The following is a 25,153-nucleotide window of genomic DNA, read 5'->3' as shown; positions in this document are numbered from 1 at the left end:
TCGACTGGGAAATTTTGCAGCGCGTCTGCGACCTTGTTCTCCAACCCCTTGCGGTATTCCACTGTGCAGTTGTAGCGCAGAAGTTGTTCTGCCCACCTTGCAATGCGAAAAAGGCGTCGCCCTGTACCTTGTTAGATAGCAACGCTACCATGCCTGGTGATCAGTTTGAAGAGTGAAAGTTTGTCCCCACAAGTAAACATGCCACTACTCACATGCCCACACTCAAGCCAATGCATTATGCTCGCAGGCGGAGTACTTCTTTCCTGCGTAAGTCAGAGTACCCGAGGCAAACGCAATGGTGCAAGTTTTCTGGCCGTCCACCTGCTGCAAAAGCGCACCCAGCCCGAGTGCAGAGACGTCAGCTGCGACAATAACTGGAAGGGCTGGGTAAAACATGCGCAACAACTTGTGGGAGGCCAGAAGCGTCTTCACTCTCTCAAAACTTGTTTGGTTGGCTGTGTCCTCCTCAAATAGTGAGTCTTTGCGGTGAAGTCGACGCATGGGCTCCAAGTCTTCGGCTAGCCTCGAAATGGACTTTGCGTATTACCCGACACGGCCTAAGAATAAACGGAGTGTGCCTGGGTGTGTAGGCGTGGCGGTGTGGACGATTGCATAGACTTTGCTTTGAAAGGGTGCAATGCCTTCTGCGCGGACACGGTGTCCAAGGAAAGAGTGTTCTGTTGCATTGAAAACAAATTTCTTATTGAGCTTCTTACCTGCTTTCGCAATGCGATGCAGAACTTCTTCCAGGTCCTCCAGATGTTCTTTCTCCGTCTTCCGGAAGACGATGATGTCGTCTATGTAATAAAGAATACCATGGAAGCCTTGCAGGATCCTTGTCATTAGCTGCTGAAAGGGTGCTGGGGTTGACGCCACTCCAAAGCAGACCCTCTTAAACGGAAAAAGACCTCCGCGCGTAACAAAAGCTGTGAGGTCCCTGCTGTCTAAGTGCAGCAGAACTTGGTGGTACGCAGTGTCGAGACTTAGCTTTAAGAAGTGGCTGGCTCCGTTTAAGGCATGCCGCAGCTCTTCAATGTGAGGCAGCGGGAAGTTGTCGACCATGATGGCTTTGTTCGGCTCTCTCAGGTTAACCCCGAGACGAATTTTGCCATCTTTCTTTAAGGCTGCGAATATAAGGGAAACCCATTCCGAGGCATTGACCCTTTCCATGATGTCGGCGGAGAGCAGGGCCTGTAGTTGTTTGCTTACTGGTTGGTGTATTGAGGATTGAAGGCGTCTTATGTTCCGGGCGACTGGGTGGACTGTCTGTTACATGTTCACCTGGTGTTGAAAACCTCTAACAAGGCCCATGCCTGGGGTAAAAAGGTGAGAAAACCTGGCCCATAGCACTGCAGGCATAGCAAACTGTGGGGCACTCTGTGGTTGCTTTACAACAGCGGCCTGCAGTGGAATGCGCTCTTGTGTGTGGGAGCTCGTGGCAGGCAACGTTGACGCTGCGTGGGTGGGCGTTTGCACAACGGCAGTGCGCAGGCAACGTAGCTCTGTCCCTGAAATTTGAATATCTAGGGCTTGCGCAGCATCTAATCACAGAAAAGAGTTCCTACTACCCGTTACATCAGGCGGCATGACTGCTATTGGTGCCTTGTACGACGGCTTTGCTTTAAACAGGCCAAGCACAGGGACCTTCTGGCGTGAAAAATCAAGCAATGTAAGTCTGGGTGTCTTGAGTTGTACCTGATCTTGAAAACGTTTTGGAAAGTGACCGTCCCCAATTATTGGCACTGCTGAGCTTGTGTCGATGACAAATGTGACTTTGCGCGTGAGCGGCGTCGGGTTATTCACGGTCACGTCGACGTCAACATACAGACCTCGGCGTTTGTTTGTGTTGAAGGTCAAAATGCTATGAACGCTTTCAGCGTCATCGTCGCAGAGGAGTTCGCGGACTGGTAGGTAGGTAGGTGGTTCGATGGAAAAGGAAAAGAAATGGACTGGGGATATTATTGAGCCCAGCTGGGGGCTCACCGGCATACAACCCAGTCCGGGGGGTGGGGAATATAGAAGGGGATGAATAGGATAGGGTAGAGAAAAGGAGATAGGTAATAAGAGAAAAGTTGAGGCGCCGCGAGGAAAAGAAGCGTTGCCACAGTCACTGGGGGCCACCGAGCACAGTACACACCACAAACACAGGTCCTGGCGTCATGCTGCGTCCGAGAGAAGTTCTCGACGGGAGCGGTGGAGCGTAGAGGCGAGGCTGTGCTGCGATGAGTCGTGCGCGGAGGTCCGAAGTGTGGGTAGCTTGCTGAGTGAAGTTCAAGGCAGACGAGCGGTTACTGGCGACCGGGAGCAGGCGCTCGACGGCCCCACGCAGCAGAGCGCGCGCCGCCCAAACAAACACCCATGGCTCGCGACGCGTGGCCGGCATAATCGCGATACCGCCACGGCCGCGCAGGAGCGAACGAAAAACACGTCCGCACCCCACGACGACCGAGGCCAAACTCCAGTTCGCGGACTGGAGCACGCCTTCGTGGTTGGCTGCGACGCGAGCTCCGACAAACGCTTTGGAAGTATACGCGGCGTCGGCAACCGTAACAGGTGCGGCCGCGTGTGGGACAGCGCGACCGGTCGCATCTTACTGCGCCACGGTTATCGCAGTTATCACGTAATACACCATGCAGGGGGTCGGAAGCGACGGTTTCTTGTAGTTCTGGCGTGTGCGCTACGAGCTACGATGATGTTGACTAGGGGGGCGGGACTCGTTGGAACCAAAGAACCTAGCGGTGCTGCGTTCTCGTTGTCGCTGTTGCGTGATGCGGGTAATCTGGTTCGCGAAGGCTTCTTGGCGGGTTTCTTCGCGAAGTTTGGCTATTTCTACAGCTCGGTCCAATGTTAATGAGTCACCTTCGAGCAGCAGTCTTTCTCTGAGATTCGGGCAAGTAACTCCGGCAACGAACTGTTCGCACAAGTTATCGTCGGCGGTATCGGCGAAATTACACGGGGCTGCCACTTTACGGAGCGCCAAAGCGAATTCGGCAACTGACTCACCGGAAAGCTGTCGACGCTCACGGAACTGATGACGCTCGGCTCGAAGGTTGACAGTAGCGGTGAAGTATTTTCCCAGTGTGTCAGCCGCAACGTCGTACAGTTCCCGAGCGCTTGCGGCCAGGGGCGCACGTGGTAGGCGTTGTCTGTTCCTTCGCCTGCTTTCTGTTAGTGTCTGCAGGTGCAAGCGGCGGCTGGGGCGGTGCCTTCGGGGCGTCGAAAATTGGTTGGCCCTCGGGGCCCAGGCAGTCAAGTAGGAGCGCGCAACGGCGGGTGGCTGACCACTCGTCGGCGCCGGACGCGAGCACGAAGTTCTGGGACAAGCGAAACCAGCGGGGCGAATGGATTGCTGGCGTGCCCAGAGTCTCGAGGAACGGCGGCGGCGACGATAAACCGGTGGCCATCCTCGTCGCAATGTGGTGTTGCGGCGCGGTGGCCCGATATTTCGGAAGGAACAAACTGGCCCATATGAACGCCGCCATGGGATACCGATGACGTCCTATGTTTATTGGACAGTGCACTTATATACACGACGTGAGATGTTGACTGGTCACAGCGCCATCTCTCATGGTGTCACAGAACGAATATACAAGAGTACGCTGCTACGTGAGCGCCATGCAATCGGTTGCCCCCCTCAGCAGTGTCTTATTACAACGCACGCTCATCACCAAGACCAAACCGCATATTATTACCTTACAAGAAACTAACGGAGACTTTTCCATTCCGGGGTATGATCGCGATGTTCAGCCAAGTATTATCACGAATAGGAAAGGGACACAACTGCTATTCACGCCACCTACCATGGCAATTACCTACGTATACTCAAAACGCTCCCCACCATCCAGCTGGACATGACGAATCTTAATACTTCTGAAAAAGAGCACATGGCTACTACTACGATGGTTGACGGTCATAAGATCACTATTTTAAACTGCTATTGGCCGCCCCAACAAACAACCGCCACGCTGTCCGCCTTCCATAAGATGAATAATGCAACTCGTAGCTCAGACACGCCCCTATTGTAGATTTCAACTCTCCACCCTCACCCCCCCCCCCCACCACGGGGCTACACTCGGACATCCCTTTTAGGGCGTAGATTGGATGAATTTACAAGCCTCCATCAACTCACCCTTATGAATTACACCACACCCCCCATAAGGCTCGGCTTCAATCAAGAGGCGGAGAGAAATCCCGATCCTACCTGGATTCGGGGTCTGGTATTCGACGCCTGGGACAACAACGAAGAAACTCTCGGGAGCAACGACAACATTATAAAAATAAGGGTCCCTCTTACTCGGTCATCAAAAAGAAACCCATAAAACAGGCCCAAAACAGGTATAATGAATTGGCCAAATGTTCGTAAACAACTGCAAGAAATTGCACAAGCGGCACTCCCATTGCTGAATGGAGCAATGTCATCCTGACATTGCTCCATTCCAGCACCTCCTTACCCTCTGGCGAAAGCGCCGTGCTATTGTGAAACGCTGGAAACGCGGCAACCATAACAGCGGGCTCAAAGAATGCCTTTACCGCCCCAGTCATGAAACCCAAGAGTATGCCGACAAGTTAGCGACACAGAATTGGCTTCAAGTATTCGAAGGGCTCAACGGCAGGCTTCATATGGCAAGGGTCTCGCAACAGTTTTGCACACTACTGGGACAACAAAAACCAAAATACACCGCCCAACAGCTTCATTTAGCGATGGGAGGCACACCACATGATATCACAGAACAGATACGTAACACACTCTGGTACCTCACACATCGGCATCATTTACTCAGGATCAGCCCCGGAAGATGACGACGAAGGAAGCAACTCGTACGTTTCACCCGGGGTACTAAACATGCACGGCATCAACTCACTCGCAACGCAGCCCGGGGACCCGATAAAATTACATACGCAATGATCCGGAACCTGCCTGACAAGAAACTTGCAAAACTTCTCGACCATATCAATAGGCCTTGGAGATCAGGAAACCTACACCCCAAATGGAAAGAAGCTCATGTCACCCTCACTTCAAATTAGGAAAACCACCCAACACACCCGCCGACCTCCGCCCTATCTCCATGACATCTTCTGCTGGAAAACTTATGGAGAAGATGGTGCTCGCTAGACTGCAATGGCACGTGGAAAGCAACGGCCACCTGCCAGCCACAATGGCGAGATTTCGAAAGCATGTGAGCACAGAGGACATTGCCAAACGCATTCATGAGGACGTATACGCACAGCCCAGTGCAGCTTAATTAAGCACCATCGTAGGATTAGATATAAAACAGCTTTTGACAATTTGCTGCATGACGCGATACTTCTCAACCACAAGGAAACAAGACCGGGTATCCGTATTTTGAATTACACGTAAGATGTTCTAACAGTCCGCATCATCTGCATCTTGGGACCCGATAGGAAACCATCTCGGCCTTACCCACTTCATAGAGGCACATCACAAGGAACCATATTATCACCTACGCTCTTCGATCAGGTGATGAAGAACCTCCCCGCCAAACTGAACGCTACCCCACATCTTCAACACGCCATATACGCTGACGATGTCACACTCTGGTGTACAAAGGGTAGCCCTGGCGAGTAGGAATACACGTTACAACCGGGCCTCGATATCATCAGCGGGAACGCCCACGACGTCGGACTCACCTGCTCAAACCAGAAATCAGAATATCTGGTTGTATTGCACAACGGAACCGAGAAAAATAACCAATATCGCAACCTGAACACTCCCACATTAAAAAATTTACCCGTCCATCGCTATAGCCACATCAAGGTCCTGCGCTTCATCCTCCAACAAGACGCTAAAAGTACAGAATGGGTCAAATCCATCATTGCTCAAATTACCCAAATTCACCAACTGCTCCGCCGCGTGACGCTACACCAACAAGGCCTCAAAGAACACGAATTACGCAAAGTAGCGGAAGCCCTCGTGTTCTCACGCGTCATGTATGCATACCCTTTTCAGCGCCTTACCAAGACAGAAGCCAACAAAATATAAACAGCCATTACAAAATGCATCCGCATAGAAATGGGAGTGCCTCTCTACGCTCTCACGGCAATAATTAATGACGCGGCCCTCCACAACACTCTTGAAGAAAAGCCTCAGTTTAATATGAAGCTCAGCACCACCGACAAACAACTTCAATGCAAGGGCGGGAAATTCTTCGCGTCCTCGGCTACCCCACCGACCACCTCCAAACCATCACTCCCCCGCCGCCACCATGGGAAAGCATACCAAGAATCACTGTGCTACACATACCAAAACACATGAGTCGAGCCACAGATCACGAACGTAGAGCATCTCGCGCTCATCACCTGCCCGAACCAATCCATGACACCTACTACACAGACGCCCGTTTTTTTGACCATACAACGACTACGGTATCGGTTTGCCCCTGCACAGCTCACGTACGGCATCACGTCAACGTCCCTTCGCCCACAGCTACAGAGACTCAAGCCAGCGCAGAAGCCATTATACATCACAAGCATCGGACCGCCCACATTACAGTCCGCACGGGGAGCCCGGGAACACCACGAAGCTTCGCCGCGAATGACATCCCATCCCCTGTCCACACTAGCCTGACAACATACATGCACGATCATCCTCACCTACACGTTTTCCTCGAATGGATCCCTGGCCACCAAGCCACAAAGGGTAATTAACTACAAAGGGTAATTAACAAAGGGTAATTAATTAACCCATTTCCCGGGCAGCCCTCAGCAGTTGTCTGAGGAATACAATCCAAAAGAGGATAGAGCAATGCAGCATTAAAGGCGCCGCGATCATCTCGGCAACTTTCTCAAAGCAAGAGTTGTACTTCCCTCCCCATCTAAATTCATGTCACGGAGACCCGCTACATATATTAGGCAGGCGCAGACATTGTCCCTCCCCTGTGATCTCTTTCTCCACTACATACAGAAGTCACCAGGCCATCCGCATTGTCAGGTATGCGGTGGCTATCCTAACAATGAGCACGCACATTGGCGCTGTGCACGTGCCACCTCGTCTTCCACGTTTCTTTCCAACAATCCCTTCCCCCCTAATATTCCCTATTCGTGGCCAAGCTGGGCCACTCCCCCCGAAAATCTACCGGCCGCCCTGTGGCCCCTGGTGGCTGCCCACATTGAAACTCTTTGTGCACCTCTGCCAAGCCCGCCACCGTCGGAGGACCGTGGAACACCCCCTTCCTCCGAGGACTGATTACTCCGCGGCTCGGACTTGAGCTGCCGAATGAAGTTCGCTCTCTGCTTAGTGTCAGAGAATTGTGCCCAAAGCTAACTTTTCTTACACCATTTATAATATTCAAAAAAATATTTCCCCACTTCCCTGGCTTGATTGCTTAAACCTCATCATTTTGCCAATGAACGGCAACGCGCATGTGACCCTTCTAGGAGAAACGTAATAAAATGATTCACCCTCGTCAGGAGCAGCATCATTTAATTTTTGTGGCAGCACGTTCTCCCCTCCGCTCATCATGATCATCCTCATTGACGTAGGCGACCTTCCGCTCAAATGAATGTCTACCACGCACCTTCGATAGTGCGCAAAGCGGACCAATGTATAGGTAGCACTGGTGGGTGCATAGAAAAAAGCGCAAGAGCCATATCAATCTGAGAAGATACTTTTGTTCGTCATCGTCATCATCACAATCCTCCTCCTCCTCATCATCATCATCATCCCCGAGAAATCCTCGTGGCAGCACGTTCAGAGGGAGAGCTCGCGCGGGTCGCAATCGGGGCGGGGTCGTGACAGGCAATGTTTCCCTGGTCGAAAGCCGCGGCCAGCCCCAAGGGCGGCAAAGAGGGCCTGCAGTCACCCAGCAGCACGGCCACGTCGACGACGCCTAAAAAGGACGGCAGGTACGCACGCGTGTACGACACGGCAGACGTGTAGGTTAGGCCGGCTGTTCTGACGTTCGGGCTTAATCTTTCGCGCACGACACGGCCGTTACCAACAGCGATCGAAGCGTCCTGACACAGGGGGTTTCCAGACTGGGCAGATGCCCCCTCATTTTACCCCGGCCCAGTCAGGCTGCAAGGGGAAATTTCAAATACGGAAACCGAGGAAAAATTGACCACGGTGATGTAGTCAGGGTCAGAACCGGTTCGCTACTGCAAGCGATACGGTGGTAATAGAACTATAGCGAAGGACCGGTCACGATACGACGCCTCTGCGCATTCGCTCAACCACTTTGCTTAACTCTCCGCACGAGCAGTGGTGCCGGTTGCCAACCAGGTACCGTACCGGGACCGATTCTCCAACCCGCTATACCTGTCTTTGCATCGATGCTCGCTTTACGTTGGTTTCATTAAAATGCATGGTTATTGGATGCAGTTGTTCTGAATGGTGACATAGAGGAAGATACTATTCCGTGAGGAGTGAACAAAATGCCAGCCCCGTAATGTGGAAGGAGCACGTAAGCACCGACGCAAAGGTCGCCGTGCCCGAGTCAGCGAGCGCACTAGACGGGGAAAAAAGAGACGCTGTAATTGGCCATTGCGACCCTACCATGAGGCTACTGGGGGAGGTCCTGCGAGTAACCCGTCCCTGGCGCCTGGCGAAAGCAGTGCGGGGCTTTAGGTGCTCGCCTTGTCGTAGTATCTCGCTCGCTGTTGCGGTGCTCGATGTTAAAGGACTGCCGGAATCAGGTGGTGCAGCGATATAACGGACCCAAGTAGATCCTCACGGCGAGCCGTACTTGCGTAACACAGAGGTTTCGAAAAACAGTTTACATAGGTACAACTGTTCGAAACTCTTGAACAGCTGGCGCTTGTATTCATCTCCACGTTGTTTACGGCAAAGAAAACTGCAGGTAAATTTGCGGAAATGTGTACGTAATTAACCAGGAGCCCCCGCGTTCATTCAGTTAGGAACGCTCGTTGGGTTGGTTTTTACGATCGTAAACGAATGAAGTGGCAGTACAATAAAAAAATGACGTGTTGTAAACTGCGCAGTGAGGCGCCGGCTCGTGCGAGATGAAAAGCTTTAACAAAAAATAAAATAAATCTGTTCCCCTCAATGTGAACGCTGTCGGAACTGCGGAGCAGTGATTCGCCATTATGGGCTGGAGCGCTGTTATTCGCTCACTGCTACCACCCAATGAAATACAAATTTCCCGCCTTCGCAGTGCTTGCGCACCCCTGCCTGAAACTGCGGCAGTGGGTGTTATGTTCTTTTTGTGCTTGCTTTTTCTCCCGCATGTGCCGGAGTTGCACTGCCACATTCCAACCAACAAGCGCTCCTGACTACATAAACGTGGGCGCTGCCGGTTAATTACGTTTATTAACGGGGAAATGTATGACAAGCACGAGCGGTTCACGAGTTTCCAGCGCTTATGACTAAATAAACCGCTTGGCTTTGGAAGCCTCTGGGTTATGCCGTGACGACAGCCGCTATGACGGAACGCCGTGTGGCTCTACTTGGGTCCAGCGAGCGACCTACGACCACAAGGCGAGCCCCTAAAGTGCTCTGTACTTATAATAACTGAACTCCCGCTCGCGCTGTTACAGGCAGGGGGCGCGAGAGTGCTAGAAAGGCAGAAAATTTGAAATGCGTTTGACAAAACTTTGTTCAGTTCATCAGGAGAAGAGTGAGACAGGGCGGCGAAGAATAAGATGGGTGGTATCAGTGACCAGCTATCGGCGCCACAGCCCATAATGGTGAATTACTGCTCTGCACTTGCGACAGCTTTCACGTTGAATTGAACGTCTGCAGCTTTTTAGCACAGCGGCTAGCGTAAGCTACGCTAGGGTCATCGTTCCGCACCGGAACGTTCAACGTTCCGGTGTATCATTAGAGTGTTTTAGCAGTCCACCCGTTGATTGATTTGATTGTAGGGTTTAACGCGCCAACGCAACGCAGGCGATGAGGTGCGCCGTAGTGGAGGGCTCCGGATTAATTTTGACCACCTGGGGATCTTTAACGTGCGCCGAAATCTCGTACACACGGGCGTTTTTGCTTTTCGCCTCCATCAGAAAAGCGGCCGCCGCGGCCAGGAATCGAACCCGCGACCTCGTGCTCAGCAGCGCAACGCCTTAGCCACTGAGCCACCGCGGCGGGTAGGCAGTCCGCCCGTTCCGTCGTGTACGTTGTTACGGGGTTGACCTGGACCCGTCAGGGCACTTGGGCATTCGTCGCGGTAAGGGGATTAGTTCCGCGGGCCTGCCTTCGCCATGTCCGCGCCTCCTCGCCCTTCCTCCTCGCCCTTCCGCGCGCGCAGGGGAAGACGGGTCCGGTCAACCCGGTAACAGACGCAACGGACGGACTGCTTAAACTCTCTAGTGGTTCCGGTGCGTGTGTTCCGCTCCGGAACGACTGCCTCGGCTCGGCGGGCGGGCCGCCCGTCCTCGCGGAATGAGGGCCCGTATGCCAGTCGGGTACCGCTACCCGCCTCGAATCGCGTAGTGACGCTAACCGCTGTGCTACTACAACTGTGTAGTCTTAGGGAGAATGAACCTGTGGTGCAGCACGTTTTCGTGGTAAGGCTGCCGCCGCTGCTCTTCGAGACGATTGTACCGCGGTATTCGCCGTACCTAAGTTAAATGGTGCCGTTGTAGAACTCAACGGGACTCTAGGATTTCTCTGTGAGGAGGTCAGCCTGTTAGAGGGTCAGGTTTCCTTTTGTTTCGTCTGCGTACGAGCAAATGCTCACACAGTGCTACGTACCCGCAGGGGTGTGTTGGCCCAGAATTGGCTTAACGTCACGTTTTGAGATTTGATGACGTTAACGGCTGATCGCTTGAACCAGACGCGCTTGAACGCCGGTGGGATCGACATTAGGGCTACGTAACGTCAAGCCTAACAGAAGCCGTAAATATACCCGCGTAGGTGTAGTAGTAGTAAAAACGTTCGTTTGAGCCGTGGCTCCTTATTCGAGGAATCCAATGGACGGGCAGCCTCGGCTCTCAAGGCCAAAAGTATCCATACGTTCAGGTCCCTACTGGTCGCCAGATTCTCTCACAGATGAGTAGTCGGATTGAATATGTGTTTGAATATGGGGGATTGAATATGTGTATTGAACAACGTTTACCAGAGGGATTTTCATTTAGTGTGAGTCTCAGAACACGGCATTACAAATTCAAAGGGCCGAACAGTCTGGCATACGTAGATGCTGGCCAACACTATCACCGGAATTTTCCGTTTCGTGCCAGTGCCAAAACACTGCTGACGTCTGCGGAAATACGCAGCAGACTGCCAAAGTGCTTGGCCACCGCTAATGCTTGACTTCAGTAATGCTAACCTTCGCAGTCTGCATCGTCCCTTGAAAGTCAGAAACAGGCACCGATAACTCCATGCATAAGCCCATTGTATGGCTGGGACTATAGAACGAGACACAGCGGTGGTTATAGTCGGCTTTAATGATGACATTGCGAAACACGTCAAGGACTATTTGCCTGCTTTTGCCTTTGGCAACTTAGTACTCGCTCGCTACAACGGCCCAAATCAACCAACCATGCGGTGCAGGTAGCATTTGGCCCTGGTCTTTGTAACAACGACCTGCAACAAAATAGGAACGTCGTAGCGAACATGGAAGCTTCCGTTCGAGCTCGACGCTGTGCGTATACGCGACTTGCATTGGAGCGGAGGGTTGATGGCATTTCCGCTGTACGTTTCTAGGCAATGAAATCTGATCTGGGAATCTTGCCTCGTGGCTGAATACATTCACCAACGTATAAGAAAACCAACCAGTAGCGCATCACGACGAACGGTGGGTGCATGAATGGAACACCCCCGCAGCATTTGCTCACTATTTCGCTCCTGCGCGGACACAGCCTCCAACTTTGAGCAATGACACCGGTTGTTGAATCCTTGTCGCGTTTCAAACAACTATAAGGTTCGCTCCCATTCAGCACTATTGTGCGCATACGTAGTGTGGCCAGATTGTCGACCGTGCCAAATATAGCACCGCCGGCCTATGGAAGCGGTGGTATGGGCGGCTGCATCTGCAGGGCTATAACAGACCGTGCACACACAGCCAAGTTGTTCCACTCGGTCACGTGACGCTAGAAACGAAGCGGTCAGGCTCGTCGCGCGCGAGTGTTCACCTGTAATGCATTTATCTGTAATGTGTTTACCAACGTCTTAGAGATAAGGAGGAACCCTTAATTCTTGTAAGGTAACGGTACTCTTGTAACGCAATGGTAGCGGTACTCGACGAGCACCCTGCTGAGGGTGTTGGCAAATGCTGTATGACGTTAGTTCTCACACCGCAATGGATGCGGACGGGTCAAATGACAATGACAAGAGGATAGGCGCAAGGTGCGTCGCCTTCTAATCGGGGCGACGACGTCTGTAAAAACTCTTCTTACAAAAGGGTGTACTGAAGGGCCTGTTGGTACACTATATCGCTTTAAAACAGCGCGGAAGACGGGCCTAAGGAAGGAACAGACGAGACAAACTCTTTTTAGAGCGCCCAGGAGCGCGTATTGCTACCGTTTTCTGCACAGACGACGTGATGTATTAGCAAAGCTGACGTCAAAGACGTAAAGTGGCTCAGAAGGCTTCTTTTAACTGTGGGGAAAAGGTATGGCGGTAGCCTGACACGGTAGACACGGGAGACTTCGAGGACGTGAGAAATGAGGATGAACCCTCGGTGGGAAACCATTTGCTTATGGCAAAAAAGGATATTGATGAATGCACGAGACAGGGATGACAAAGATGGTCATTGCTTGCACGTTAGACGATGAATGCAAGTTGCGGGGATGACCAGTTCCGCGGCAGTTTGGAAACGCCGATGATGCTTGCGCACACGATATTTCTATGACCTGACAGAGAGTGATTGATTGATTGATTGATTGATTGATTGATTGATTGATTGATTGATTGATTGATTGATTGTAGGGTTTAACGCACCGACGCAACGCAGGCGATGAGGCGCGCTGTAGTGGAGGGCTCCGGAATAATTTTTACCACCATGGGATCTTTAACGTGCGCCGAAATCTCGTACACACGAGCGTATTTGGTTTTCGCCTCCATGAGAAAAGCGGCCGCTGCGGCCGGGAATCGAACCCACGTCCGCGTGCTCAGCAGCGCAACGCCTTAGCCATTGAGCCACCGCGGCGGGTCTGACAGAAGATGGAAAGTACGTTCAGGTAGTTTCTTTGCATGGTCACAGAAAATTGCTTAAAATCAGCCTCGATTAACTTCCGCAGCTACACCTTGGCTATCAGAAATCACGCCGTACAGTAGAGGGTTACACAACGACTTTGAGTGCGGGACTTCCTGGACGCAGAGGGGGCGTTCGGATTTTCGCCTCCAGAAGCGACTAGTATTCAGAATAGTATGTCCACGAAATGCGCCCAATATGCGCAGGCATGAAGAGTCTTCAGCGGAGGTGTCGCTGGTGGGCAAGGTGCAGAACTCGGACTCCGCAGTCGTGGTCGTGCTGGGGGGCGCCGACCTCCAGGAACCGGGCGACACCACAGCCGGTACGTTTCACCGGAATGGACTCTCCATGGAAAATGAACGTGACAAATTGACTCATGGACGGTGGTTTTCAGCTTTGGAAATTTCACAGAAAGTTTACAAGCGCGTTGAGCTAGTTACTGTTATTTATACCACTTGACAGCGGTCGGGTACAAGCCCAAGCGCAATCTTTCAATAAATGGGTTGGTTGCAAGATAACTGTTTTCTGCCGAAATATGCGTGGTGGGACACTATTTAAAATTAAGCCTGTGTCTGCTTAAAGTGTTTTTGAAAGCCCTTTTGGTCCTGCACTGCCTATAGATATTTCCTCATTCGCGTGAACACAAAGCTTAACACTTCGCGAGTCAACGTGCAACAGAAATATGCAGAAATCGTTTTGCGTGCAAATGATACAAAGCGTACCACGAACCGTCCTAGTATAAAGTACACTTTTATGTTTGAGGCGTGACATTGCCCGATACAAAATTTAAATTCGGAAACAATGCGCGAGGTCATGCGGACGCCTGACAACTGTTGCTCTTGTTATTGTATTTTAATTATCAGTAATAATAAACATCCCCCTCGCGAGGGGCACGATCAAATGCAGATCATTTCTGCGAGGGGGGAGGGGGGGCGCGCCTGCAAGTCGTAAGGATTACGTATTGGTTGTTGTTGTAATTGTTGTCTTCCAGCGTAGACATTGTCGATGAAGTTGATGGTGAAACGTGCCGTGAACCCCCTGCCGCGGCTATGACGCAACGTGGAGCGGCTATGACGCAACGTGACGCGGCTATGACGCAACACAATCCAACACAATCCACTTTAATCCAATCCAATCCAAATCCAAGCCAATCCAAGCCAATCCAAGCCAATCCAATCGAATCCAATCCAATGCCCCTCGCGAGAGAGTGTTATAGCGCCGAAATCGCCACCACGCGAACGCGTGATGCTGACGTCACGATCACGCCACAGATGTTAGCGACCGCAGCGCGCGCGAACGACATATGTGGTTTAAGCGCGAACTGACCGCGGCGAGAGAGCGCGATGCGCGCGCCCCACCTGTTCTTGCGCGCGAACCTAACGCGGCGAGGGAGGGTGTTGCGCACGTCCCCACCTGTTGTGCGCCCGAACCGAACGCGGCGAGAGAGGGCGTTGCGAGCGGAGAGAAGGCGAGGAGGACGCGGGGGAGAGGGCGCACCTCTGGCCGACGGTTGAATGAGTCAAGGATATAAGGCACGTTCGTAACCTTCCGTTCTGTGTCGGCTTTGTGGCTCAGTTGGTAGAGTACCGTGCACCTTGCGTTCCGCCCGCACAGTCGTAGGATCGAAACCTGGCGCCGGCAAGTATTGTTTTTTTATATAGTGTAGGGGGAGCGATGCGGACGCGGACTACGGACGCCAACGCGGGTGACATCGTGAGTTACTGAAATGCTCTGCATTTAAAATAATCTTTCATTATCTTATCAGCTACCCTCGGCCTTTTCCTGCGCAGGGACGTCTGCGTTTGTGTTCAAGCCCCAGTTGAACCAGTGGCTAAGCCTGCCGCCTCTGCCAGAACCTCGCAATTACCACGCCGTCGTCTACTACGACGGCTGCATCTACGTCCTGGGTAAGAAGGGAAAAGCGCCCTTCGAGCAACCGTGATAGCGCGCGTTACGTCGGAAAAGCGGGGTATTCTTTGCCCGTGGCAGCAGTGAGCAGCATACTGTAGACGTATACTCTATTTGTGGAGAAGCCGGGGGAAAGTGCCAGAGTTCTTCAATGTATGCCAGTTGCGAAACTCCGCTTCAGAATCCGGGCCGCGCGTGCCCCCCTGCTGCGTTGAAGCAGAGGGGCAAGTGCACTGGCGCGCCCCTAGGGGACAAAAAGCTGAACTTCTATAAAATATTACTCAATCACAAATCTTTGTAAAATGAAGCTTGCTTTTTCAATTAGAAGACATTAATTGCGTAAAATGTACCTACGTTTTTATGATTTTTCTTTTTATGACGTACAGCAGCAGCCGCATGCATTCGAGTACTACTTGAACTGTCTGCTCACAGACGACAGGCTAGTCAACTTGGCCCGTGCTTGCCGCAGTGCGCCCGGGGGGGGGGGGGAGAGGGAGAGGCAACGGTAGACCGGCTTTTGATACATGCGGTCTATGGGCAGTTTCGTAACTGGTATATACCCTGTAACCCTGACAAAATGTAGCCTGTGATATGCTGGAGTTTTGCACCAGCTGCTATTTTAACGGCAATCGCTACCGACACCAGCGTCATCGATGCGATGTGACACCGCAGCATTGATGAAACAGCGCTCCTAGCGCAGCACTGCCGTCGCATCTCAGTGTTCGCAGCATCAATTCAAAACTTTTTTTACGCCGGCAGGTCGTCTGTGCAAGTAATCATGTAAAACATTAAAAGTGCGTACAGGTACAAAAACCTTTTTAGCCGATTTACCCGGATGAGACACGATTTTACGATTCCCCCAATTTGATGAACATTTCGTTACTTCGCTATAAGCTGCACAGTTGAAAATATTTTTTTTAGTTTAGGAAATACTCTATTTCACTGAACAGATTTCTCTGCCCGTCAACCTTACTAAATGTAATATCAACGGTAGTAGCTGTATGAAATAGAAACAATGCCAGACACAGACATTATTTCTGACAAAATACCTTCGTGGTTCCAGTTTTGTAGAATATTCCAGCATTCCTGAGTTGAGGCATTCGGCTGTGCCCGTTCCAAGTTCTGACAGAGTATGGCGGAGAAGAGAGCAGGGAAATGTTTTCTCTGGAAAGGACTTTTCCAACTCTCCCAATCATCAGCTTGCCGATCGGCAGCGGCAGCATTGATTTGCAGATACAGAGATTTCGATCTGTAGCGGGAACATTGAGTAACACGCATATCGCCCTCGTAGTACAGCAGAACCTTTAGTGAGTGGAAATCCCTTGAATGGAATTAGTGCTTAAGGAAAGGGGCTTCAATGGCATTTTTAACGCGAAGCTTTCGTGGGCTCTCATTTCGGTTACCGGGCTGCTGTTGCTGCTGCTGCCTTCTGGCAGGTCGTGCAACTGGGTTTTATCTCGCACATAGCTTATCTCTCACTCGCCCCGGGGCTATGCAGACCGCTATTGTGGATGTAACGATCGAGGTGGGGAGGTGACCACATGGGTACGACCCGTCCGCATGGCGTTACCGACGACCGGGAAATCTTTGTCCAACTGTAAAAAATTGTGCGCTTATCTGCTCACTTTGCTGCAGATGTCGCCGAAAGACCATATTATTTTGCCGCCCTCGCCGCGTGGATGCCTGTCTTCTCCACCTTTCTCCGCCTGTCTTCTCCACCCTGTCGCAATCCACCTTTCATTTCGCTTCTCCAACGATAACGACACATAAGATTTGCTAAAATCAATTCAATTTCCGCGCGTTTGACTGGTCCAGCGCCATCTATCAGAACATTGCGTTAATGTTAAACTTGGAACGCCGCCTCATGGTCCAGGCTCGGCGGGCACTCTTTGTATTTTTAGTTAAAAATATTTTTCAACGCGTATTTTTTCTTTATTTGCTGTCGCGAATACCAATCAAACGTTTATTTCCAAATAAAAGAACACTCAATTTTTTCCCGATGATTTCGTTTAGCTGAAAACTGTTGACAAGTATAAAGTGTCTTTCCAGGTTTAGTGGTTCAGAAAAGTTTTGCCTATGTGAAGGTCTCGTTAAGGCATCCCGCTCAGATTCTGGCAGAAGTCTAAACGGAAGGTCCACACACACACACACACACACACACACACACACACACACACACACACACACACACACACACACACACACGCACACGCACGCACACGCACACGCACACGCACACGCACACGCACACACACACACTAAAATTTTCTGGTTTAAATGGCCGAACGAACACTATTGTCTTTAAAAATTGCAGGTGACGATGTCAGTGGAAAAGCAGAAGTGGGAAGCTTTGCCTTCCGTCGATTTCATCACCTCTGTGTGGGATGCGCCAAGTTTTCCCAGTTTGCGTTTATAGGATGCAAAAAATGGCATTCCTTAATCTCTTTTAATGAGGATGTACTGCGAAGCTGGTGGTCTGGTTGGTGTACCTATATCGGGGATTCGGTATGTCGAAATATACAGTGGCGCCATCTCTACTTCACCGACTAACGACACACACACGGTTGTTGGGTAGAGACAACGATGTGTTCTTAAAGCGTGGCTACGCGAATCACCACGCTGTCTCTAGTGCGCCTCAGAGGGGGCAATTCACGAGCGCGCAGCATTACGCAATGGCATTTGGGAGGTAGAGGGCGTGTGTGGCGCGCAGTAAAGGTGGTATTCATTGAAAAGCTTAGCTGTCAAGTTCTTCGTTTGGCAACACTGAAATGGCCACGGACATGGTCGAAGCGCCACGGGCATAGAGTTAATACTACTGGGCCACGGGCATGGCGTGGCCTGTGCCACTGCAGCCGCACGCCGAAGAGAAATATAACACCGGCGTGCGTCGTCTGCTCCGTTTCAACCCGATTCTCAACGGTGGTGTCAACAGAATTGTTGTTAATCGCACTCACATTGTAGTCGAGGCATTACTTTGTGTTCGGCGGGCTAGAGCTTGGAATGTTCAACCCATATCATGCGCTTAGCACGGACAAGTACCGCCATCTCGCAAAGCCCGACGTAACCAGTAACGGCGCACTCACATGGTTGCCTGCATGCGTACCTCGCCATTGAATACAGGCTATACAAGACTGGGTAAAGCGGTGAAGGCCGTGGTGGAGGGGAGTATACAGCGGGGTTGCCATTATACTCCCGTCGTAGATAGGCATGCTTCACAGCTCAGAACGCAATGCGGAAAAGCCAGAAATATACACGCAGTTGCATGTCAGTAGCGCGTCGCTTCAAAGCGACGTCCGTCTTTCGGAGAATTAGGCCTCTGGTATGGTGTCACGCTCCTTCCGGGGGAGGCTCCTCGACCCCCCCCCCCAAAAAAAAAAAAAAAAAACCCGTTTCCAAGTATACCAAAAATTCATAAGAGAATTGAAAAGGCCCGAGGTCATCCTAATATAAAATGGCTTAAAGTGTTCCTGTCGAAATGTCGCCCCAGCAATGCATTCGTGTTTCGAACTGAGGCTGAGTTTAAGAAGTTTGATGGAAGCTTGGACTTAAACGGGCTTTTCCACATTTCCGGTTACGCAGTGAAGCATCCCCATCTGCCGAGGAAATGTTATTGCAGGAAACGGCTGTAACTGTTGTTTTACCGGGAATATCCGGAAACAAATTATATGGAAGTAAGCTGCTAAGGCGACTCTGACATTACGCACCCCAGATCAGCTGGTCCTCCTCTTTCCCAGAGCGAAAGGGCACCGGATTTTCTAATTTTTTTGTGTGAATTTTTTCATGAGGTCCCATGTCCCCGAGGTTTCCTTTCACATTGGCGCGTGGACTGAAGGGTCTAGGCCCCCAGCCTCTTTTTTTGTAAATACGGCAAATGCATTTGTCTACGGCATCCTCGCCTGGTAACAATATACGCAGTGTCACTTTAACTGTAAAGTCCTTAGCCTAAATAGGACGAAGATACCTGCTGTCGAGATAAACGAAGCAGACGAGGCGGCCGTGAGCGCTCACCAGCTGACTCGTAAATAAACACTCGAAAATTTTTGACAGGAATTTATTTATTTATTATACAAGGTTATTAAATGTGTCATCAGGCCATAGTTATTCCATGTTATACTACTATAAATTTTTGAACTGCTGTTATCGGCAACCTATTAAATTTTGACCCTTACAAGTGGTATTTTCGGTACATTATATTACCCTGGCGGCTTTCATTCACCACCTTTCACATAGTGGTTTAGGTACCTCCACAACCTTGTAGTTTGTATTTTTTCGCATATGGATCTGTATGGAAACGTTGACACTCCGATTCAATGTGCGAAATCGTTTCTATTTTTTAAGCAGGTCCCGTTAATCTGGGTATACTCACTTCCCCACGTACTCTTCGTTTTCAAGCCACCCACTCTAGCCTTAAAGAGCGAAGCGCTGCCCTTTGAGTTAATATATAAGCTTTTGTAGCCGATAATAAATTTGTGTTCCCGGTACCTGTATAAGAACGTTCTCGAGTCCTTTTTTTCAGAAGGCGGCTGCAAGAACTTCAACACTCCAATTGACAATTTTTTTCGCCACACACTTATGAGCCCCCGTGTATCTGAATTCGCATATCAGGCGGCAGTTCTGTCCACTTTGTTTTTAACCAAACTCGCTTGTGATCGTTAGTTGCTGAAACAGCTTGCGTAATTAGCGAGATTTAATATGGCGCTTGCGGTCTTTGCGAACACTAAACGTACGCAAGTAAACGGCGTACGCCAAATTTTGCATCTCGCTACGTCCGTACAGCGAGGAGAGTTCAAGTAGGGACAAAGTCCTTCGAGCATTAAATGAGTCTGGTAGAGCTGTAACACCCTCGTTTCAAAATGACGTCAGCAGACTTAGGGGCCCAAGCCACTTTTTGAGCTGTAACGCCTTCGCTCCGAAATGACGTCAGCAGATTTAGGGGCCCCAAGTCACTTTTTGAGCTTTAACGCCTTCGCTTCGAAATGACGTCAGCAGACCTAAGTGCCCCGAGGCATTTTTTGAGCCTCTACTCTGGCCTCCTTCCACTGCAGGCGGCTGCTGTCCCGACGACAGGGGTGGGGCACCGGCGCAGCGTTCGGTATTCAAGTTCCACGTGCGGGAAAAGCGGTGGGACCGGGCCGCCGACATGCTGCACGCCCGAACCTGCCTGGGCGCCACGGTGGCTCTCGAGAAGATCATCGTCGTCGGGGGAAGGGACGACAACGGAGAGTGAGTGGAAAGACATGGAGGGCCTCTGCACCTGCGGGGATTAAAGTATGGCTGTGAATGCGGCCTGCTACGAGACGGCGCTCAGTTCGAGCCCGAATTCAAAAGTTTCACGATTACGAAGTGTATTTCTGTGAGCCTTGTGGTGAGGCTTGGCCCCGTGGCGCCATCCATCGTTTCACAGAAAGAGATTGCAGCGGTGACCGGCTACGGAGGCAAGATGAGTAACCTGCAAGTTGTGTAATTAAATAGCTCAAAAATGAGGGCAAGAATAGGCGGAGGACACAGGGCGGCGCGCGTGTCCCTCCTTTTCTTGTCTACGACTTTGCGCTGTCGCCCCGTCGTTAATACGAAACAAGTGGCCCAAGTTTACACTATGCTCTCGCGTAAATGGATGGTGACTAATGAGTATAAATTAATTTTTGGACAATTTAAATAATTTGTGCATAATCCAAGCCTTCCATTCGTTTCGACCGCCTATAGTTTGCGCCACTCTTCGTGCTTATGTTGTGCAATATGTTTTTGCCTGCGTCAGTTCCGGTGGGAGGGGCGCTTTTTTGTGCTAACTTCACTACCGGCCACGGCTGGCACTGTCTGTCGAGAAACAATACCAGCACCGGCGCGGGGTAGAGGGAACTCTACTACTGCGAAGGCGCACCACTTGCTGACCCGACGTATCGTTTCCTTCGTATCCGTCATAGTGTATTCGTCGGTGAGCCTGTCGCCCGCCTCCTCCTTTCTCCACAGTACTTGCCGCTGCCCCCGATCCCGGCTTCAGGTGAACGCTCGCTCCTGGCTGCCACGGTCCGAGTTTTAAGGGCAAAGCACTTTAGGGTCCCGCCTTGTCGCCGTAGCTCGTTCGCTGTCACGTGGTCTAGCCACCGCCGCAATCAGACGGTGTAGCCATAGAGTTTCTTAGAAGGTATACTAGAGAGGAAGCTGCACCTGGCAATCCACTTCTTCGCGGGGGTTTATGGGAATACCCCCTTGTTTTGACATGGGCTTGTCATGACAACTGGATTCTTAAGCAGTTTTGGGGATTTGCTTTCTTCACTATGCATTAACACATCTGCAAGCTACGAGGAAGCCAAAATCCTCCCTGTTCTGTGGTAGCTGTGTTCGGTGAAAAGGCAGGCAGTGCGTGATCGTATTTGACGTTGGTCATACCGCAGTCGAAGGACGTACGATTGAGCGGGTAATATGGCGCTGCGAAAGTTGTAGCTGACGAAAAAAAAAGAAAACGTACTTCGACGAAGACAAGATACGACAGATATGGGCGCTTATATATGTCCTATCTTCTCTTTGTCCGCGGCTGTTTAACGCCACGTTTTCTTTTTTCTTCAAGTAGGAAGCAACTCGCTCAGCAACACGTTTTGTTAAACTCTAGCTGACGGTCGGTGCACTGGTTCATCACGAAGACGACTTTTTCGTAGGCACGCTCAAAAAGCTTTCCAAACTCTTCAAACAACTTAATGTTTGAAATATAGTAAAATTAACAAAAAAGAGTCTAATGAGGTTCCCACAAAATATTGACATTGTTGTTAACTACCAGCTTGGCCTGCAGAATAGTAGGCACAACCGTTTCTGCGAAAATACGCTTTACTTCCTTTTTTCATTAGCCTTTAAACAGCCTGTTTTATTTTCAACCTATGCAATAGCACACCATTATTCGCATTTTTCGTGGCACTGTGTTTGAATATACGGGCACTAAAGCGTTTCAATCCAATCCAAAAAGGAAACTAAGGCGAGCGCATGATATAATGGCGGTCCATGACTACACAGACGTCCTTGATGTGAGCCGCATAGACGCTTGCGCCAGATTCCTCTCCAGTGTATATTGTATGAAACTCTATGCGTGTAGCGACGTAACGGACCCAAGCAGAGGCTTCCAAAAGCAAGCGGTGCGAAACGTCTAAGCCGCCGTCACTTGTCATACATATCATCGTTGTTTAGCGCCAAAAAACCTGCACGTGCAGTTGAGGCAAAATCTGTGTACATCACCGGCAGCCCACACGCCCATTTAGTTGAGAACGCCCGTTGGGTTGGTTTTTACGACAGTAAGCGAAAAAAGTGCCTGCCAGAATGGCGCGTTCCAAACTCCGCAATAAGGCTCCGGCACGTGCGAGACGAAAGCAAGCAACAAAATAACAGAACTCCCTCTCATGCTGTTCCAGGCAGAGAGCGCGCTAGCATTGCGAAAACGATAAATTTGAATTGTGTTGGTCCAAACGCCGGTTTAATTCATCAAGGGAGGAGTGAGACGCGGAGGGGAAGATCGCGTGGCGGCAGCAGTGAGCGGATAACGGCACCACAACCTCACCGGCGGATTAATCACTGCTCTGCACTTCCAACCACTTCCACAGAGTGGAAGTGCTTTCATTTTTGGCTGGCGCCTATGACGTCTTCCCGCGAACGCTAGATCGGACGGCTAGCTCACGCGGAAAGTCGCTGTATGAGCATAGTAACGCTCTCGCCTTAAAAGCTGTCGACTGACGTGGCTGGTAGCAGTAGAAGTGGAAGTTGGTATTTCATTCACGGGTGCAGTTGAATGGCGTTCATCTGGCAGGTTCTAATGAATGGCCGGTCTCTGGCGTTCATGCATGACATAATAATCACATCGGAAAGATTTTCAAAAATCCAGAGCACATTCCATTCGCCTCCGCACTGTTTCAAATAGAATAATCATCACCTGGTTGTCGGTACCACCTTTCATTAGCCCGTCCTTGCGCTCAGTGAATTCAAAGTTGTCAAATTTTCTAGTCCACGCACCCGTGCGTAGAGTTCTGTTACGATTCCCGAACGGCCGGTTCGCATTTAACGCTCGTAATAGCGAAACGCTTCTGCTTTATCAAGTTAAATGTTCCCAACGGCGTGTACATATGCACCGAGGACTAGGGCGTTCCTAAAGCATGCATGTCTTTTGATCCTTTTTTTCTTCTCTTCATTATACCCTTGCACACCCACCAGGATCCTGCAGTCGGTGGAAGTGTACAACCCGGCGACGGACTCGTGGGTGCCGTACCGCAATCTCCCACTGCCCCTGATGGGCTGCGGAGTGGGCTTCTTGGACGGCATGGTGTACGTGGTAGGGGGCGTCACCACCAAGAAGCAGGTCTTCACCGGCATGATACCCAACGAGATCCTCTCCGAGGTGCACGCCACGGACCTCAAGGAGCGAACGTGCGTACCCGATACGTGCCGCTACAGCACTGACGGACGGGCCATGTCGGCAGCTCTGCCAATCGGTTGGAGCCGCCAGGTAGACGGTAGAGGCAAATGTGGCACATTACTTGCGAAATAGCGAGATGACCTAACTGGCAGTCGTGTTTCCGAATCATAATTTCTCAGGCAGCACGGGCTCCCGGTGCCGGCGGCGTGCGGGAGGCGCTTGGGCGACATGCTCGCTTGACGCCGTCCGAAAAAAAAACTGATTAAGGGGGAGGGGGAAGTAAGGGGAAGTGGTGATACGAAGTTTTGATATTGCTCCTAAAACTGAAATTTCTTCCGACTTTCGTGCACCTTGAAAGAATACAGAAGTTTTAACCTCTTTGGCGAATAACCGACGCTCTTTGCGTTACGGTCAATAAGCGCTGTCCAAAGTACGGGCCACGTCATTACTCCGCATATCGTCTTCCCGAAGTGCATACTCAGACATAGTTTCGCAGCGTCTATGTTATCTATAGACGCTGCAGATATATAGATATCTATAGATATATACAGACATAGTTATCTATGGCCCTTTGAGGAATTATATTTTTAGTGCGTAGCGCTAATCGGAATGCCGAAGTCCGTATCCCGCAGTAAATTCCACCCATCATAGCCGGTATTTTAACTCCTTACTTTACATACCTGAGTGTTCTCTGCACGTCTCGCGCTTCTGCTCAAACACATTGCCGCGACCAAAGAGTCTACCGCAGGTGGGTGCGGCGTCCGAGCCTGCCCGAGCCCCGCGCCTACTGCACGGCCCTGGTCATTCACCACGAGCTGTGGCTGGCGGGTGGCCTCAAGCCCTCGGGCAAGGATCCCACAGGCTTCTCAAACGTCGCCGACGTACTGGCGTACGACTCGCTGAGGGGCCGCTGGGAGTTCCGCTTCAAGCTGTCACGGCCCCGGCACGGAGTGGCCGCGGCCAGTGCCGACGACCGCGTCTACGTCATCGGAGGCATGGCCTGCCTGACCGGCGCGTCGGTGGACGACGTGGATGTCTACCACCGGCAGAGGCTCACCTTCCTGGACTGCGAGTTCCTCCCCAAGAGACTCACAGGTTAGGAGCGGATCCTGCAATCCTGCGTATTGTCCTCTGTCACTGCAGGACACGTGGCATGCTGCTAGTTGCTCTGATGTGACCTGGCCCCTCTAATTCTCACTAGTGAACAAAAGTGCGAATATGGCAGCAATGTTTCAGAATAAGAATGTACCTTTTTCCAGTAGCGCTCTGTGCATGCGCTACTCTCGCTCCCAGCCACCGATCCGCCATCATTGGGGGGAAAAGGTAAACAAAACGACGCCATATTGAATTTGCTAGTGGCGAACACCGAGCCAGCAAACTGGTGCCCTGTTTTCTGAGCCCTGAAAGGGGCCGACAGGTAGGCGCTACGGCTGCCAAACGAAAAAAATTCTCTGGCACCCAAAACGATGCTTTGCGACGGAGACGGCTTCCCCAACTGCGCAGGGCAGGCGGAAAAAAATGGGGGCGTGTTCTTCTATAATCCCCCCAGTGTGGTTCGGGCGGCCGCCGCAAGAGGGCTACGCTACCGGGAGAAGGTACATTATGCAAAGGCGTAAGCAGACGGGAATTGCAAATAAGTGCTTATTTCATAGTGACTGACACATGTAGCCCAAAGTGTAAAGAATAGTGAGGGTTCAAGAAAGGAAAAAGATTGGTGATTACTACAGGCCTGATTTTTAGGCATTAA

The 25,153-nt window shown here is 51.1% G+C and overlaps 1 protein-coding gene and 1 pseudogene across 1 annotated transcript in view; one reads left to right on the top strand and one right to left on the bottom strand.

Moving 5' to 3' along the window:
- Positions 1 to 2,653: 2,653 nt before the first annotated feature.
- LOC144145191 (uncharacterized) lies at positions 2,654 to 3,404 on the bottom strand (annotated as a pseudogene).
- A 4,355-nt stretch (positions 3,405 to 7,759) lies between these two features.
- LOC144146577 (beta-scruin-like) overlaps positions 7,760 to 25,153 on the top strand; it is a 61,420-nt gene continuing 44,026 nt past the window's right edge. The window contains exons 1-6 of the mRNA XM_077678520.1: positions 7,760 to 7,863; positions 13,316 to 13,431; positions 14,900 to 15,016; positions 20,063 to 20,240; positions 23,205 to 23,417; positions 24,155 to 24,501. Coding sequence (XP_077534646.1) covers positions 7,760 to 7,863; positions 13,316 to 13,431; positions 14,900 to 15,016; positions 20,063 to 20,240; positions 23,205 to 23,417; positions 24,155 to 24,501 — 1,075 coding nt within the window. The remainder of the gene's footprint in view (positions 7,864 to 13,315; positions 13,432 to 14,899; positions 15,017 to 20,062; positions 20,241 to 23,204; positions 23,418 to 24,154; positions 24,502 to 25,153) is intronic.

Source organism: Haemaphysalis longicornis, unplaced genomic scaffold (assembly GCF_048455015.1).
Source record: "Haemaphysalis longicornis isolate Haplotype H1 unplaced genomic scaffold, Haemaphysalis longicornis Haplotype H1 scaffold_7, whole genome shotgun sequence".
In the NCBI taxonomy this organism is placed as follows: Eukaryota; Metazoa; Arthropoda; class Arachnida; order Ixodida; family Ixodidae; genus Haemaphysalis; species Haemaphysalis longicornis.
Note: the sequence above shows the minus strand (reverse complement) of the source record. Positions and strands in the feature narration are given on the sequence as shown.